This window comes from Xyrauchen texanus, chromosome 12 (genome assembly GCF_025860055.1).
Source record: "Xyrauchen texanus isolate HMW12.3.18 chromosome 12, RBS_HiC_50CHRs, whole genome shotgun sequence".
Classification (NCBI taxonomy): Eukaryota; Metazoa; Chordata; class Actinopteri; order Cypriniformes; family Catostomidae; genus Xyrauchen; species Xyrauchen texanus.
The window spans coordinates 13,125,291-13,145,633 of record NC_068287.1 but is presented as its reverse complement, the minus strand read 5'-3'; the positions used below and the strand labels follow the sequence as shown (position 1 = coordinate 13,145,633).

Here is a 20,343-nt window from a genome sequence, read left to right as displayed (position 1 = left end):
GTATGTGTGTTGTTGAGGAACCCTGAGTGCATGAGATGAAGGTGTCATAGCAGAAATCTGGTGCAGTGACAGGCAGCCAGGTCTGCACATTACAGCCTCTAATCTGCACAGATATGATGATCCTGTCCGAAACACAGCTGCTACGGCTAATCTGTCTCAATCCATCTGCCAAAACTGCCAAATTACCCAAATCACCACCTACTAAACTCACAACCAAGAACACCAAAACCAAAAACCCTCAGCAGAATTCAAACAACCACCTACTGCAAGGGTGAATCTTACGAAACCTGTCCTTGTCAAAACAAAGATATAAGAAAAAATAAGTAGAATCTCATTCTATAAAATACAAAATTAAAATGATGTATTATTGGAACTGAAAGTACTAATGAGTGATTCTCACAAAACCTGTCAAGAAAATGTCCTTGTCATGTTTAACCCCAAATCAATACAAAGAAAATATCTTTTGCATAAAGAAAATGAAGCTTACATTTATGACTTTTAAGATGTTTTGACATTATTGTCTCTCTCACACACACACACAAACACACACACACGCACGCACACGCACGCACACACAAACACATAAATACACACAAACACACACACACACAAACACATACACACACAAACACAAACACACACACACGCACACACGCACACACACAGACACACACATATACACACACACACGGACGCACGCACGCACACACACACGCACACACACAGACACACACAATACACACACACACATACGCACACATACACACACGCACGCACACACACATATACACACACATGCACACACACACACACACACACACACACATACACACACGCACAAATACACACACGCACAACCAAGAACACCAAAACCACATGTGTGTGCATGTGTGTATACACACACATGCACACACACACACACACACAAACACGCACAAATACACACACGCACACACACACACACACACACACACACACACACACACACACACACACATACACACACACACAAACACACAAAAACACACACAAACACATACACACACAAACACACACACACAAACACACAAACACCCACACACACACAAACACACAAACACAAAAACACAAACACATACAAACACATACACAAATAATTTTTGCAGGTTGTTCAGTTTACTTAATTAAATAAAACAACGCAATTCTAGAACAATTCGTCACAACTTGATTTCATTGCGTTCCATCTAATTAAATTTGTAAAATTGAATTTTACATAATCCATCTGAGTTTGGACTAAATTAATACTTTTTGTAGCATTGATGAAACACCATTTCCATGGACGCTTTGCATGGGACTGGATGGGGCGATCAAATGTTGAAATTAAGTGCGGTTTATGCAGTTTTAAGCAAGATGAGAATAGGAGGAGGTTTGTTCATGTTTAATGTTCTGTTTTATTGCTATTTAAAAAGAGTGCCTGTTAGGCTGGAGTTTGGGGGTTACCACTGTGGTGTAGAACGGCGCCTGTTGGACTTTCACGTTTACTGTAAGTGGTGTTTGATTTGACTGCTGCTTATCTCAATAAACAGTTGCTATTAAATTAACAGTGCAACAGTTTCACTTTCTTTACACTTGTTCACCTGGCATATACTAATGATTATTACATTGAAATTTAATCAAATTAAACATTAGTAAATTTAGTTTGACGAACCTAATAAAGTTAAGTTAAAACTAATATTTTACACTGATTTGACCTAATATAACCAAATGAAACTGACTTCATTTTAATAAAATAAATTAAATAGCTTGTAAAAAGGTTAAAAAAAAAGTTTTTCTTTTACTATCCCATTGTTATCAATGGTGATTCTCATTATCGTAACACAGAGATTTTATTACTGTATTACTGTAAAAAAGATGCTGTTGCACAATGATTATTAAAAGCAAAAATGAGAGAACTACTTTAATTTGTAAATACTTTACAATTTAAATATTATAATTTTTTTCATGCCACTCCATTCTCATTACCCTATAATGCAAATTTTTATTAAATTTAATTCTGTGAAATGCTAAATTATAATGAAATATTATTGAAAATGTAAAGTATTTATCATGGCATGGTATTTGTTTTACTAAAGGTACTGCCTTTATTTAACACAGATTTAAATAAAAACATTGTATTACAATATTTTTTACTAGAATACTAGAATACAGTAAAAATGACTGTATTACAGTAATGACAAAGAGAATGAACATTAGGAATAATGCGATTCGCCAATAAATAAATAAATATTTATTTTATATATTATATATTTTTTCAATATATTGGTGCCGGGGGAAAGGCTTAATTTTCTTTCTTTTTTCCTTTTTATTGGAGGGTAAAATTGATCTCAACATGTTTTCATGAGATTCACACACAAAACAATATCTCAGTTTAAAAAGATATGGGTGGAAAAGGTTGAAACATTGCAAAAAGACACGTTAAACACCCGATGGTTACTAAGGTTATAACAAATTGCATATTTTAACATATACAGATCTGAAAGCCAGAGTAAACTGAGGATAAACTGTCGTTTCAACCTCTGAGACAGTATGAATCTACCTTGAGGGAAAGGAATTATTGGTGCGAGAAGGAAATCAGGCAGAATGTAGCCACGAGCTGTGTTGATGATGTCAACTGAATAAAGCTTTACATGAATCTATGATAAAATCATTGTGTGTGTGCTGGTCCATGCACAAACACATACTTTTACATAATTACACACTTGCTGTTATACTTACAAGAGACTTTGGTGAATCTTTGTATATATATTTGGAACCAGTATGTAAATCATACATATACATATAATTGCATGGGTTGGTGCTGTGTGTGTATGAGTGAGAGAGAAAGAAAGAGAAAGAGAGAGAGCGGATATTGCTGTGAGGGAAGGTGGCTCAAAGCCAGGGTTCAGTAATCACATCATCTTCTTTTATTAAATCTCACTGCACTGCTTCTACGTTATTAAAATCTCCCAGCATTCCCCACAACCTGCTCCCTCCACCCTCCCTCCTTCCCCAACACGCACACACGCCAATATTCACAACAATGAAATATGAGAAAACCAACAGGTAGTTGATAAAAATGTACACATCAGACCACAAATATGCAAAAAAAGCACAAGTGAGCATCTAAACTGTTCAGCATTGAAACACATTATACTGTCCCAATCATGTCATATGTGCACACTTTAGTATGCTTTTGCTAAAACTTCAGCTTGATCATTGTAGCAGTGACAAAAAAGAAAAGAAATTCTAATACTAATACTGAAATACTAATCAAATGACTTTTCCTGGCAATGCAAACTTTAATTGTATAATTATGTTTAATTGCACTGAGAGAGATCATAACGTTTGAGTCTTTGATAATGGAGAAACAGAAATGTCATTGTAGACATAATAATCTATCCAAAGGGGCTTTGAAACTTACAATGAAATGACGTTGCCAGTCTCAGCTGGATTCTAAAGTGTCATTTATATTTTATTAATCATATGAAGAACACTTTAAAAGACTCATTAGGACATGTAGCCTACTGTCACTTCTTCATTTGTTCTCATCTATTATATGAAACACAATTGTAATATATTCAGTGTACTAATGCCGATATAAACGTTTAAAATTTTGAACGAGCGTTTTTACAATTTTTCCTAAGTTTAACCCCTATTCTAAACCCCAAACCCCAAATATGTGTAAAGTGTAACCCCTTACCAAACTCTAAACCTAACCATGATTTTAATAGGAAAATCAATGTTGTGTAACACAAAAGAAAGAGAAACATTGGGGTTTTGAATGAGCATTCTTCCAATTTTTCCTAAATCTAACACCTAGTCCAAACCCCAAACCTAAACTAACTGTGAAGTCTAGCCAATTACCCAAATCCAAAACCTAACCATGATTTAAATGGGAAAATCTCTGTTATTTACCATTAAAGAAAGATCAATATTGGGGGTTTGAATGAGCGTTCTTACAATTTTTTCCTAAGTGTAAGACCTAACCTAAATCCCAAACCTAAATCTAATTGTAAAGTGTAACCCCTTACCCAAACTGTAAACCTAACCATGATTGTAATTGGAAAAACACTGTTGTGCAGAGGTGGAAAGTAACAAATTACAACTATTCTTGTTACAGTAATTGAGTACATTTTTCAAATTGTTCAACTTTTTAAGTATAAATAAATAATAGTACTTTTACTTTTACTTGAGTTGATTAAAATGAAGTATTCAACTTCGCTACAATTATTTTCCACCACAATTACAAAGCACAAAAAATAATAATAATATATCTGAAATTTTGGGAGGAATAAAGTTATAACACTAAATCTGTTAATAAACTAAAAGAGAAGCCGGCAGGGCACAGCATCATGAGCACGGCAGCTTGCATAAAGTGCTACCGGTGTCCTCTCTTTTCTAGCTTCTTCAAGACGTTCTGCCCTGTCACTCCACAAGAAATGAAATACTGTGATTTTCTGCATATTTCATTTTATTCTGGAAATGAGCCGTTCATTCAGGTACGAGGGAACCGTCTGAACACGTTAAACCGCTGATCAAACTTCACTTGTTTTAACTGTCAAACATTAACACAATAGTTTGACATATATGTGGGGATATCTTGTTTACTTGCTACTATATGTCTAAAACAAACTTTCTATGTACCTTAGAAAGATACAATGTCAAGTGTGTTTGGAATTAACGTTGGTTCGGAGTTCAGAGTTCCCGTGTTTTATTAAGAATACGACTGCGATGTTTCAGTGAACATTTTTTTTCCCCCACCGTCCGGTTCCTCGCACCATCACGTGTACAGATGATCTCTCCGCTTCTACCAATCCGCATCAGTTCGGTATTGTACTCCCACATTAAATTCCGTAACCGCTCACCCCTCTTTTTCAAAATGAACTGTCCTAGTGGGTAACACTCTCTCTCACGGTGCTGTACTGTACGTTCCTGCCCTATGCTGCTGTATATCTGTCTGAAAAGCCTCACCCGCTAGAGGCCAAAAGTGTGCAAGGGATGGATGTTATATAAAGAAATATAATGTAACCAAATGCTACAATTTACTTAATAATAATATCTCAATATGTTAATTAACCATCATGTTAATTAAGACTTTATTATTACAACTGTAGAGCCTAATACAATAATATATATACACACAGAACAACCACTTTTTGTGTTTGAATCAAACATATCTCTCACTAAACAGATGATTTATAGGCATTTAGAATGTTACAAATGGCTATTTCTATTTAAATAAATGTTGTATTAAAATGTTCGGTTTGTTCAAGAATCCTCTTGCAGCAATGCAGGTCTTTGGCATTTAGAAGCTGCTAGTTTAGGACCTATGAGGCATAGGTTTCTCAAGCTATTTACTTGTCTTTTGGTTGTGGATCTTTCCGTCCACTTCCCTCTTTATCCTGGTTGGAGATTCTTTTTTCAAAACAGTAATGTATTGAATAGCCTTCATCGCTCTAAAATAATAGACTTTAGGAGAAAATAGAATTTCAGGAGAAATGTGTTTCTTTTTGCCTATTTTTAAAACCCAAAATTGGACTTGCCAGGGTAAAGCAACTCACTGTATTTAGATTTTTGCATGGTAGCACAACCATTTTCAATTGTTCTAATAATATGAAAAAAATTTGAGTACCAAATTAGAACTTTAGAATGGTTTTGTAAGGAATTGGTGACACAGTATATGTTTGCCATCACGGGTAAAGACCACTTGAAATACCAATACCAATGAATGATTTTGACAGTATTTTTGATCAGTTGAATGCATCCTTGGTGAAAGGAAGCATAAGTTTCTTTCAAGAACAGAAATGTCTTTGTGTTCTAAAAATGGAAGTGTATATGCTATAAATAATATAATTTTTAACTTGTAACGTAATTACTTGAGTAGTTTTTAGGCAAACCACTTACTCTTACTAGAGTCCTAATATTTCTCAGTACTTCTACTTGTACTCAAGTGAATTATTTCTTCAGTAGCAGTAATTTTACTTAGGTAAAACAAATCAGTGCTCTTTCCACCACTGCTGTTGTGTACCAGGAAAGAAAGCAAAATATACGGGTTTTGAACGAGCTTTCTCATGATTTCTCACAACGTTTAACCCCTAACCTATACCACAAATATAAACCTAAACATAAAGTCTAACCAATTACCCAAACCCAAAACCAAACAATGGAAATTAATTGGAAAACCACTGTTGTGTACCATGGAAAAAAAATAATATTGGGGTTTAAAACAAGACAAACGAAGCATACAGGCTTTTAACACATCAGTCATTTGTATTGCACAATCGATTTGAAATTCTGTATGACATTTTACAATTTTGCCATCTTGTATGAATGATTACAGTTTGTCATGAGACTATTTTGGTTAGTTATATTTATATTTATGAACTTGGCAGATGCTTTTTTACTTGGCAGTGCTTATATGCGGACCCTTTTCTACATCCATGACTTTTTGTCCATTACAGAACCTATTATAACATGAAAATGGCATTTTTCTATTCTGTTGGTACTAATAAGGTACATAAGAAACAGACAATAATGTTCCTAGTGTTTGGTGCATGCGCAGAGAGCTAGATGGCCCTATAGGATGTGTAATCAAGTTTGAAATCATGATCGCTAAGGAGACTGCTGTCAAGATGTATAGTGAAATAAATATATATGTTGGTCTATTCTCAGAAAAAGTTTTAGTGCATGTTCAAAATCGAATTATAATAACATTGTTCGTTGGTTCGTTTTTTTTCTCTATGGAAGTAAACGTTTTTTTTTTGCTGTTTTTATGTACAGTTTCTTACGATATTGCTATCTTGTACTATTATTACAACTTCTCATGAGACCTGGTTGGATTGACCTCAAGATATAACACTATGTAAAATCTCATATTGGCAACATAACGTGTCCATACATTACATAAACAAGAAATTTCCCACATCCCTTGAATGTGTATGGACACACAAGGATGCACAAACCGGCAGAATCGATGTGTTGAGTTGTGGAGCTAGAGTGAGTCTGTGAGTGTATGTATGTGTGTGTTTGAATAAAACAGCTAATCCCCAGGCAACCAGAACGCAATATCCTGTCAGCCAGATTCTCATTTCCTGTCTCTCTGTGGCAGGGTGAGAAAAAAAAGACGTTGGGTAGGGGAGACGGGGGGGCTCGTTGCCCCAGAAACAGAAGATATGGCAGCCCTGTTTAAAAATATCTATGGCATTCTTCCTATCTCTCTCCCAAACAACACCACCCCCACCCCCACCCTCATTTTTTACCGTTCTTTTTTATTATCTCAGATTTAATAAAGCCAAGATGAGCAGCTTGTTCTGCCATGAAACATTTATTAGCCGTCTGTAATGAAATTGTTGTGCAGGAGGCGAGGTGATGGGGACTCATCACACATTATGCAAAAACAGTGGCAATATCATAAGAGCAGACACCTCAAGCTCATCTCTGCTCTTCCACTACCATCTTCCTCTCCACCTCTGTTTGTCACCTCCATGGCCTTCTGACATCTCTCACTCTTCCCTACTGTCCCGGGTCTCTCTTTTCTTCCTCCATCCTCTTCATCACTCATTCCATGAGAAATATGATGTACACGGCCTGATGCAAACTTTAGGTCTGAACCACCAAAGGCATCTGGCCGCACTACATGTTTTCCAAATGTAGCAGTGCAGACAAGCAAATATTACTGAATACCTTATGAGACTCTTGGCTTGAAGTACCATAATACATTTATCTCCTCCTCTGAAATACAATATAAACAAATTCACCAACAGGACCAAACATATGAGGTTCTATATGTTTCCGCTAAAACAAGGTTTGGGGTGACTCAGTGTCAAAAATGTTAAACTAGAAACTAGATTTTAACATTTTCTGAAGAAAATGGTAGTAGTGCTAATGTAAACTCGCTCACACAATGGTAAGATGTTGTGGGTGGTTGCCTGGGTGTCATAGTTGCTCTGGTTGCTATGGTTTTTAGGGATGTTGACAAATAAGGTCGTCCAAGATGATAAAAATGAGCAATCTGTTAAAACACATGTATCAAGTTCGTATGAATGTAATATTTGTATTTATACATTTAAAAAAAAAAAATCTACAAAAATTATGTAATACATTTTTAAATGTCAAGTGGTGTAACCATCTAGTAAAAGGTATTAAAATACTTTCATTGTTACTTGAATACGCATAGGCGTACAACTTAATCATTCATTAAAAAAATGTTTTCAATCATATTTTTCAAGGCAAAAAATATATTTTTTACAAGTACCATGAATTTTAGAGTTATGCATATCAAGAAGATTCTTGGGGTTACACAATTTGACCTGAACTAAATGTACGTTTCATAAAAATATCAAAATGTGTGATATTTTTCATAAATGTGTTTTTTTTTACTGTCCCCGGACGGTTAGTACTGTTATACTTTAAGCCCCGGTAACAAATATTAAAATGTCTTTGAACTCAAAAATTGATAGCATGTTTATCATTGTACTGTCTTACATAGATAGACATATGTAGATACCTTATTAGCAGTTCCAGTGGACCATGATACTCTGACACGCCTTACTTACAGTTTCCTGACTTCACTTCTAAAACTTTCCCCATAGCGAACTGCAAATAAAGTCCTCTACAAATGACTATATCATGGAAAACATACTGAAAATTAGCACCCAGTCAGTCAGTTCATTACGTGATGAACTGTTTCCACACAAAAGCAATTTATGCAGCGGTCTGAGGCTTTTTCTCCATTCACTTACATTGAAACAGCTCTCCTTGTTGACGGTTCCGAGATGGCACCGCGATTGACGTATCCAAACAGTCGAATAAGGTACGTATCTACTACGTACATCTATGGTGGCTTATTCAAGTAATTGTTTTTGTGTGAATTGCAGTTTTTATTTTCATTTTTAGGGCTGTTAATTGATAATTTTTTTTTTTATCAAATGAATCGTGTATCAATATTTGCTTTTGAAAGGCCCCCAAATAAGTATAATTAAATATAAATAATACAAAATAATTATAATAATTACAAAAATTATAGGAACAACAATACATATAAAAAAATCTGATATTATATTGCTTTATTATTTATTAAAGGCATTGATTAGGTAATACAAAAAGTAACTTTTGAAGTCAATATATTTTTAGTTTTTTCCCATATAGTCAACAATTGAGCAATCCGGGGGAACTGGGTAGCTCAGTGAGTATTGATGCTGACTACCACACCTGGAGTCGCGAGTTCGAATCCAGGGTGTGCTGAGTGACTCCAGCCAGGTCTCCTAAGCAACCAAATTGGTCCAGTTGCTAGTTAGGGTAGAGTCACATGGGGTAACCTCCTCGTGGTCGCTATAATGTGATTCTCGCTCTCGGTGGGTCATGTGGTGAGTTGTGAATGGAGGCCGCGGATAATAGCGTGGGCCTCCACATGTGCTATGTCTCCACGGTAACATGTGCAACAAGCCATGTAATAAGATGCACAGGTTTGCGTCTCAGATGCGGAGGCAACTGAGATTCGTCCTCCGCCACCCGGATTGAGGTGAGTTACTACACCACCATGAGGACTTAGAGTGCATTGGGAATTGGGCATTCCATATTGGGGAGAAGAGGGAGAAAAACAACAACAAATAAACAACAACAATTGAGCAATCCATTTCGCAACTGAGTTCGTCAATTTGTCCTGTTCTCAAAGTCTGTGTTCTGGCATTCGTCTGTGCTACATTTAATTGTCTTCTATGTACATGTGCATCAGATGGAGGCTTTTGAAGTGTCTCACTGATATTCAGCATCATAAATGCCATGCTGCGCTGCTTGTGAGGTTTATTGAGGTGCGTTGACTGCATCCTGCTGACGCGGCTCATAAAAACACAAAGTTTGCATGTACTTCAAGTTTGAATTACTCAGATGGTAGGAAAATACTTGTAGCCTACTTTTATTGCAGAATTTATGTACGGGACAGGTTGCGTGATTAATTGCATAAATTTATTTAACGCATATTTTTATATAAATAATTAAATTAACACGTTAAATCGGCATCTTTAGTATTTTTGAATAACTTAATAGATTCCAATAAAAACAAATATTGCCTGATTAAACTCTAGTTTGTTGCTGTGCGATGCTAGCGTGGTCTAGCTAGTTGATACAGTAGCCATTTTGCTTACTGGTCAAAAGATCCCACCCCCAAGACTCAATGGCATTTCCCAACTTCCCTAGATATATCTCGAGTGCCTCCTTCAATGTAAGTCTACTGTAAAGTATAGTAAATGTAAGGATTTTTCACCTAATTAATCGCCCACAAGGTGAAAATCGCATATCCAATCACTTTGAAAAGTAATAGAACACCTCAACAATTGTACAATTGTAGATATCATCAATGTCCATAACACAAATGTTGCAGGGCGAATGGATGTTTAATACTCATGTATAAATATGATAAATAGTAATTGTGGTACTTGCCTTAGCTTATTGACTGAGTACCGAAAGCATTTTTCAACAGATCCCATGTGTCATTTTCCTCTCTGACAGTACAACAACTCTCTAACCACAACACAGCTTGTAGTCATGTCTAGGAACATAATTAGCAGCGTTCCCAATCAAGACCCCTCCACCCCTCTCCCCTTCCCACAGACACAAAGAGACAGCAAGCTGCAAGATGATTAAGCGAAAATGTGGGATAAATGGAGAGATAAACTGATTGGTGTCATCACAGCTATAAATCTCAACAAGTAGGAAATGAAGTTTGAAACAGAGAAATATTATTAGAAATCAGACAGTGATGGACGAGGTAAAGGAGAGATGCACAGAGGAGAGAGAAAGAGAGAGGGAGAGACAGAGCAAAAGGGCAGTGAACATTACAGTAACATCAAAGCTCTTGTAATGATGATTCTGACCCACTGAACACATATAAATGGTGATTCTAAGAGGAAAAGTTTAATGCTCATAGTTTACACTCATAGCTCATACTCTATAATTGAGATCTTCAGTTGTGTTTCATTTAAGTATCAACTTTGTCTCAGATGTTTCCATTAAAATTCCTTAAGAGAGACCAAAATAGACACTAATGAGACAATTGTGGAGCTACAGAATGAACATAGCTCAGAAAGTTGGTCTTGGATCAATTTTAATGAGAAGAGTTCACAGTGCTCTTGAAATCTCGACTTTTGATTGCAGATATATTGGCAAATCTCAGCACAGTTTGTGGCACTTCAACTGACAAACAAATGTTATCAGTTCTGTTAGTCCAACTAAGCAAAACTCGGACCGATTTCAGTCAGACTAAATCATTTATTAGCACAAATTATAGTTTATTCTGACATTGAAATGTAACTTTTAAAGTGCATGTAAATGTACTCATTGCTGTCTACTAGAAACAACCAAGAGATTAAAGAGATGTGATTTTTCTTCCCATTGGTTATTCCTTGCATCGCCTTACACACAAGGATCTGATTTCGGCTGGTTCTGTTTCCTTCCTCATAGAGAGTCAAAAATATCTGCTACCGTCTCAGCTCTCCTTTGTGGAGGAGGGGGCTGATAGGCCTCCGAGACCGTCGCTAGTCTAATTTTCTGCCTGGGATCCAGGCACCGTACCCTGGGGCTGAGAGCCTTTATTGGTCTGGGACTGGTTTCATTAGGCTGGGTTGCATGGATATCTACTCGCAGTGTGGTGAGGAAGTAAAGCTAGAAAGATGACGATGGAGAGTATTCGACCATTTCAGGGATGTTGGCAAGTGCGTGTGGGTTTAATGAAAAGGTGTTTGGCTTTGAGTTGGGTTTCCCAATGTGTGTAGGTGTTGCTGGAATGATTGAGAAATTAAATGTCAATAAGTGTCAGATATTTGATGACAGGACATCGGGGATGGTTGAAGGAACAGATGCAATGTAAAGGTAGGAATGGTAGGATGCAAGAAAATCAGGAATTATGATACAACCGGCATACACTAAGGAGGGCACCAGAAAGTCCACCGGCTGCCCTTGCACATTATACATTATTCAAATGTATACCCGAAAAGCAGATGCGGAACACAGACGATTGCACTTTTTAACGCTTGTATTACAGATCCACCTACATTTACACACTTATTTCAGTGTGATTAACTTGCGCTGTAGCTCACCTGACAGAGTGGTAGATTTTGGATTTATAGACCAAACCTCAATCCCAGCCAAAGACGCTCAAAACGCAAGTGAAGTGAAAGTGCCATAGAAGCGACACAAAATGACCTGGTTGCTTTAAAAAATGTGTTTTTCATGTCGAATTTGCTTTTAAAACACTATCGGTTAGGTTTAGATGTTGGTCTAGGTTAAGATGTCTGTTTTGTTCTCCTCTCATTTATTTTTGAGGACACTATTGGTTAGGTTTAGGTTAAAGTTTTAGGTTACAGAGGTACATTTTACTCATTAAAACCACCATCTAATTTTCAACTTAAAATCCTTGTCTGATTACATAATTTCACTCGCTTTTGGTGCCACCCGCTGGGCATTTCACTGTGAAACTGCAGACAAATGTGTAATAAAGCACTTAATTTTGGTTTGCAAATATGTTGTCAGTACATACAGTCAACATGAAATCAAAACAGACATTGTTTACATTCTTAAAGTTCTAGTTCATCTGAAAATTTAAATTCTCTCATCATTTACTCACCCTCAAGCCATTCTGGATGTGTCTGAATTTCTTTCTTCAGCTGAACACAAACAAAGATTTTTAGAAGAATATTTCTACTAAATCTCAACTTTCACTTTCACTTTTGCATCAGAAAGTCACATTTGATGCCTGTTTAGTTGCACTTTCAAATCTGAAAGTAAAAGTGGAAGTTTAGAGTAAAAAAAGGACTTAAATATTTGGCTTTTTCTCACCCACACCTTTCATATCACTTCTGAAGTTATTGATTTAACCACTGGAGTCCTATGGATTACTTATATGTGGCCTTTATGTGATTTTTGGAGCTTAAAAGTTCTGGCCACCATTTACTTGCATTAGAAGGACCTCCAGAGCTGAACTATTCTTCTAAAAATCTTAATTTTAATTCAGCAGAAGAAAGAAAGTCAGACACATCTGGGATGGCATGAGGGTGAGTAAATAATGAGAGCATTTTCATTTTTGGGTGAACTATCCCTTTAGTGAACACTCCTAGTCTAGATTTATTGGTGCACATTACTTCCAGTAAAAAACGGTATGTCCTTCGTAATCTTTTATCAAAGTAAGTAGTAACTTGACCTAACACAACATTCATGGAGTGTGTTTACACATGCACACCAATACGCTGCCCAAAATAAGCTTCTTCAAAACCTCAGACTATGCAAGAAAACCATGTTTACATGAGAACTGAAATCATCGGGTTATTCTCTTTTTTTGACATCAAAATGTTAACAGGCATGCACTCCACACTTGAGCACATATACATGTGCCGATCTGTTGTAGCTTAAACCGTTTATGACCTTACATTGATAAAATAAATCTGTTTAAGGCGTTTACATTACCTTTTATGTTGTCGCTTCTTAAGCATAATCAATGTAAGATCATGCATGTATAAGCTCTCGTTTTTGGCTGACATGACGAATCTTCCCTCTTTCAATCACCTGCCTCCAGTCTGGTAAGTAATGGCCACTTTTCACAAGCCAATCAATTCTTGAGGGAAAAGTCATGTCTCGTCCTATATTTTTTTATGTTGAATATCCTGTTTCACTCAGAAATACTTCCAATTACAGAAGTAAAATTGGTTGCGTTTGACATTACATGTTGACTATTTCTACCTCACCAATCCTTCAAAAATTACTTATTTTGTAACTTAGGTAGTCAGGTATATTCAGTCATATTCAAAATATATTTAACTTAAACAAAAATGAATAAATAAATGAATGAATAAATGAAGAAATTAAAATCATGAATAATAATAAAAATGCCATACACTGGAAAAAGGAAGTATTGATGCTGACTACCACACCTGGAGTCGCGAGTTCGAATCCAGGGTGTGCTGAGTGACTCCAGCCAGGTCTCCTAAGCAACCAAATTAGCCCGGTTGCTAGGGAGGGTAGGGTCACATGGGGTAACCTCCTCGTGGTCGCTATAATGTGGGTCGCTCTCGGTGGAGCGCGTGGTTAGTTGTGCGTGGATGCCGCGGAGAATAGCGTGAAACCTCCATATGCGCTATGTCTCCACGGTAACGTGCTCAACAAGCCACGTGATAAGCTGCGTGGATTGACGGTGAGATTCGTCCATCGCCACCCGGATTGAGGTGAGTCACTACGCCACCATGAGGACTTAGAGCACATTGGGAATTGGGCATTCCAAATTGGGGAGAAAAAGGGAGAAAAAAAAGAATAATAATATTTTCGACTTGAAAATAATAATAATGAATTATGATTAAAAATAAAAATTGGTTATTAGGTGCAGTCAGAATGAATGCAAAAATTGGCATTACTCTCTTAATGCACATTCTTGGTCTTATTGTGCAGGACTCATTGTTGCACGTTAGTCCAAGTAAAAAAATGTTTGTTCTTTGTAAATTGGTATTGAAATAGAACAACTTGCTCCACCTCTTATTTTTGAACTTCTTCACTCCTGAACCTGACTTAAGTAGTCAAATGAAATAATATTTTTGACTTGAAAAAGACCAGTTCATTAAGATGTTACCACATGGAGCACATTATACAGTGTACGTTCAGCACAAGATAAGAGAAAGTATTCTCTCCCGAATTCCATTTTATGCACCATCAAAGATTCCTTGGCACCCCAAAAATGGAGCACACACCTGCTGTAGACTGAGGAGGGGTAACGGGACAGGAGTGGTGGGTGCCGATGGACAGACAGCAGAGAACACAAGGAGACATTGTTGTTGATTCACTCAAGGTCACCGGCACAAGACTGTGCCAAGTCTCCTCCTCAAATACAGTACATACCATGGTGCAGACTTAATATTCGCAAACAATATCAGCAAACAAAGCATTTGCATTCGAGCTCGGCACAAAAAAGCATTTCCTTCTTGAGCATTTGTACATGTCTGTGTACGTGATAAGATATAAAAACATCTAGGTCGAAAAGAAACCCCTTCATAGTCTTCTGTTGAATAACTGTATTTAGTGTATTATAAATTGATCAAGCTACAGGGAATAACATTGCCGACATGCACTGAAACAGTTAGCAGCAGATGCTTATATAATATAAATGTTTTCACTGTGCAACGATGATCCCAGAGCAATCATTTTATAATGGTTGATCACTTTTATCCTTGTTATGACAAGTTTGCTGCAAGTCTATTATCAAATCAGAAGTTCAATTTATCTTAAGCGGTCTGAAGAAATATGATCAGAAAATTGTCAATTAATGCACTAATTTCATACCCAAGAACATTTTTGACTCTTAGGTGATTTATCTTCCCAGAACATTCATGTTGGGAATTCTTCCACCTTACATTTCCTTCCTCTTTAATTCCCTCCTGCCTTCCTTTCTGTTTTCCTCCAACTCTCCTCCAGAGGTCGGCTACAGTGGGAGTGTCTACACCACTCAATGGTGTCTGACACTTCTCAAAACAGTGATAACCGGCCACAAAATCATCCTTCAACTGTCCGTTCTCCCAGTGATGTCACCGGGGAATTATGGCTGCTCGGAATCTCCCTCGGAATAACATTGATACACCAATGAACCAGCTTACACTGCAATTAAGACCGACTTACGGCCTAGTTCATCAACTATGAGTCAGCTACCACCAAAATGTATTTCAATACTAAAGGAAATGTCCTTAAGGGATAACCATATGGCTACTCTGTGTAAACCTGAGGGGAACTGACTTCATTCATTCACTAAAAATCTACTTGACCCCAGTGGATTAAAGGGGCTCAGAAAAGGTCTAGCATCATTTGTTTGCAAAAGTCACTTGCTTTGATATTTTGTTATCTAATGCAATGACATTCAGACGTTTGACATGTACAGCAAGTGTAACATATAAGTGTCCAAATGATTTTTGGGCCACTGTATATAAATGTGTGCATGCAAATGAAATTGATGTCTTACTTCTCGTAGTCATGCTTGCAGTAAAGCAAGCGGTCCCGACAATAGCAGGTCCCACTCAACACACTGCGACATACTGCACACTTGACACAGGTCTCATGCCAGGACAGTTCATTTACACGTAGGAGGAAACGGTCTGCGATGGGAGACTCACATCCTGCACACACCTCACCTCCTCCAACACTGTCTGATGGAAAAGAAAACAGAACTGATATTAACAGATATAAAGATTTATGAAAATAATACTTAATGAATTGAGAAATATTAAAAGAATGTTCTGGGTTTAATACAAGTTGAGCTCAATTGACAGCATTTGTGGCATAATATTGATTACCACAAAAAGCAATTTCGACGTGTCCCTCCTTTTCTTTAACAAAAAGAAATAATTGAGGTTCCAGTGAGGTACTTATAATGGAAGTGAATGGGGCCAGTCGGTAAATGTTAAAATACTCACCATAAGACATAAACAATATGTATGTTAAAATGATTTTAGTATGATAAAATCGCTTGCTAACTTTTTCTGTGTAAAGTGTAGCCAATTTTACAACTTCATTGCCATGACGATGTAATGTCAACAAACCCTAAAACGACTGTAAAAAATATGATTTAAACAACTTTACAGCTCAAATAATACACAAGTTTTAACAAAAGAATTAATGCAAGTGCTTTTATAAAATTATAATCTTCACATTCACTTCCATTGTAAGTGTCTCACTGTAACCTTGATTTTTGATTTTTGAAAGTTACGATTCGAAATGCTTTTTTTTTGGTGTTTTAATCAACAATGTAACCTTTTCAATGTTGACATTTTTTCTCGTATCCCTGTTTAATGTAGAGACAACTAAAAGTAAGATATTTGTATGCTGATTTCTGCTGTAAGTGTAATACTGTGGCTCTGTGGCGCTATCAAAACATTCCTCTGTTTGTTTGAGCGTTCTGTCCAGCCCGACACAGAGACACTGACTTGACCAATGGTGTAAGTTTGCGGTAGGACAATGTGTTTGTACAACCAATGGGAGTTTTCTTGAATTTGTTTGAAAACAGCGATTAGTTGCACAGAAAATACACACTTCAGCTTTAACAAAAAACTATTTATATTTTTTGCTGGTATTTGATAGTTTGTCATGATGTGGTCAATTTGTGTAAATAAGCTTTGCACAGACTGAAATAATTATGTTTGATGCTGTCAGTGCAATAGCCAGTGTTATCACTGTGTCTCACCGTAAGGAGTGGCGAAGGGGGCCTGCTGAAGACATGATTGGTTTTCCTCTGTTTTCATTCCGTTCCTTTTTTCTTTGGAGTGCTGACTGAAGTCAAACAACATGTCAAAGAACATATTAAGAAACAAATCAGATAAACACAAACAAATATAGGCCTACATGTTTGTGCAGACTGTTGCACTTTACACTAATGTTGATGTTACAGTGTAATTACATATGTAATTACTGTGTAATAGCTTGATAATGAATGTGTAGTTACATGTACAGAAGTGGCGGCGTAGTACAGTGATGATATTAGATTGTAATATCATGGTACTTTAATAAATAACATAGTATTAACCTAAATGATTCCTACATTCATATACCATGGTATTTTACACTGAACTTTAAAAAATGATGTTCACATCAGATGGTGACATGTCAAAACAAAAATATGTTAATACCATGTTTATTTAATTAGACAGGCTAATTCGTTTTTGAGCTGCTTTATTATTTTTAATCATTATTGTAATTAGCGTATTATATTTAAAAGTAGTGTAACATGGCAAATGTTACACTGAAGGCAGACAAAATGATTGTAACAAAAAAAAAATGAGAAAACAGAACTCACGTGTATAAAACAGGGAAGAAAAAAGCCTAAATCTGGTCCGGTGTGGGCCTGTTTATAACGTGTTTTACAGATCTGTCTCCCCGTGTTATATTTTTTCATTTACATTCGGATGTGCTTTGATCAAATGTTATTCTTGCTCTCAAAGCGTGGAGTTTAATCACTCTCATACTCGACAGTATGTCTGTAGCACACATTTACACTTCGTAAATGAATAAAAAGAAACGATGGAAAAAAATATATAAATAAAATAATATATATTTAATAATTGTATATATATATATATAATAAAAATATTTTGCAAAGCACCCATACCCCACCTGGAAATTAAATCCAGTTCAACGCAGTTGATTTAATACAAGAATAAGGTCTATGCGGTTTCGACACAATAAATGAACATAATTTTGTCATAATTTGCCTGTGTTTTTAAATCAGATAATAACGTGTTGCACGCGTGATCAACGCTTTGATTATTATTATTAATGCCTTCTTATTAAAATGTGTTTGAGTTTTTAAGGCACTGAAGTGAACAGATTTCTTCTTCTATGTTTTCTTCTTGATTTTATTGTTTTTAAAATATAATTATTATTTGAAGGCTAGTTGTAGTTTGGTGCTTATTATTAAAACAATGCATTCATATTATTATTATTATTATTATTATTATTATAATTTTTATTTCGTTTATTTGCTATATAACATATTTTCCTGAAATTATAAGCATGCATTTAAGACTGTAATTATTTATGGTTGAAATCACACATATGTCGAATATCTTTCTCTTAAATTAAGCAGTTAATTAAATCTGAATTGTTATTAAATACACTCTCACTGAACGTGACATTTGCGTTTTATGTTTGTGTAGATTTGTTGTTTTTAAATAGTTAAAGATGTGAAAAAACTATGCGAAAATAAAACTGATGTTAAATAATAAAATCTAGCATATTAAATTGGTAGATAAATTAGCGTTTAATAAAACCTCCATTCCTCTTAAAACGGAATATTGATATAACGGAAGGTGTTATTTCTTGGAAAAAAAAAAAAAGTCTAATAATGCAGCATTCATCTTAATATTTAAGTGAAAAAACCTCCATCTTCATCAACACTGACAATAAAAAATACATTGATGCGTGTTTAGCATTTATTTAAGTTTAAATGATGCAATATTGTTTAAACAATAAAATAATGTGTAGCCTATAAATGACATTAAATGTTATGAAAGAGACTACTTGCATTTGTCAAAAACAATTCCGGTGCTCTGTGATGTGATAATCGATAATAATAATTTATAATTTAAATTGTAAATGTAAATACAAACTTTATGGCAATATAGCTATTTTGCTGCTTATAAACATCCTCACGTCATTCGCTGTCTGATCATCAATGAGAACAGATGTTGTAGTGCAGCTTTCGATTAGCGAGAATGCCAATGTGCCAGTTTGATCCATATTAGTTATGAACATACAAAGGAAAGATTGCCAAATAGGTTTATTACAGGGATGCAAAATATTATTATTATTATTATTTTACATATTTACACCTTTCAATTTCATAAGAAATTCCCATCAAATTTAATTAAGTGATAGACAATAAAATACTATATAGGCTACTAAACAAACTAAAAGTAATTATGGTGTAATTAACCTGCTGATAGGTTTTTATTTCATTTAATTTCTTTATTTTGTTTTATTGGCCTTGTTGACATTCGCTGAACTGAAACAATGGCGCATTCTATCTTAACCTATTATTGCCAGTTTTACTAAATAGAACCCCGATATTAAAATATTATTTGCAACTAAGTAATTATTCACTATTCATTATTCACCTGCAGAGTCAATAAGTGTGTATTTCTGTAATCTGACAGCATTCAAAAGCGTTCATTGTAGTGTTGAGAAAATATCACGCAGTTTTGGAGAAGTAATGTAGAAAAGTCGACAGATAAAAGTTCAAATATCATAATATCTCACGTGCATTTGATGAGAGAACAGACGCAGACTTCTCATGCGTCCCGTGTGCTCGCACTTACCTTGTGCTGAAACACACTCCTCCGGAGATTTCTGTTGGTAACATCAAAATTCCTTTGAGCAAAAGGACGGGCAAAGATGCTCCAAAAACGAAATGTTAGTGTTATATTCCCAAATGCACGCAGTGGCACTTGAACATATCGAGATATTGAGGCGATCTCCAGACGCGCGCGCTTTATCACTGTGATGAACCTGTGAGTGAAGACTCGGAGCTGCGCGTGCTTGAAGAGGAGGAAAAGACCAGGGAGGGGAAGAAGAAGAAAAAGATGGGCATCTAGAAAGTAGATGTGGCCTATTGTATCACAGCAACTAGTCTACTCTCTCTCTCTCTCTCTCTCTCTCTCTCTCTCTCTCTCTCTCTCTCTCTCTCTCTCTCTGTGGTCCGTATTTGGCTATTCTAAATAGCACGTTCCATTCATAATGATCATTACATGTAACACGACAGACATATCTGGAACATAATATTGACCAATTACAATTTTAAAGCAAAAGAGC

The 20,343-nt window shown here is 35.9% G+C and overlaps 1 protein-coding gene across 1 annotated transcript in view; it reads right to left on the bottom strand.

Moving 5' to 3' along the window:
- The window catches only part of LOC127653227 (LIM homeobox transcription factor 1-alpha-like), a 31,568-nt gene extending 11,544 nt beyond the window's left edge, over positions 1–20,024 (bottom strand). Inside the window, exons 1-3 of the mRNA XM_052139832.1 lie at positions 19,851–20,024; positions 17,222–17,307; positions 16,004–16,187 (exon numbers count right to left, since the gene is read on the bottom strand). Of these exons, the coding sequence (XP_051995792.1) occupies positions 16,004–16,187; positions 17,222–17,307; positions 19,851–19,894 (314 nt within the window). The 5' untranslated portion in view covers positions 19,895–20,024. The remainder of the gene's footprint in view (positions 1–16,003; positions 16,188–17,221; positions 17,308–19,850) is intronic.
- Between the last annotated feature and the right edge of the window lie 319 nt (positions 20,025–20,343).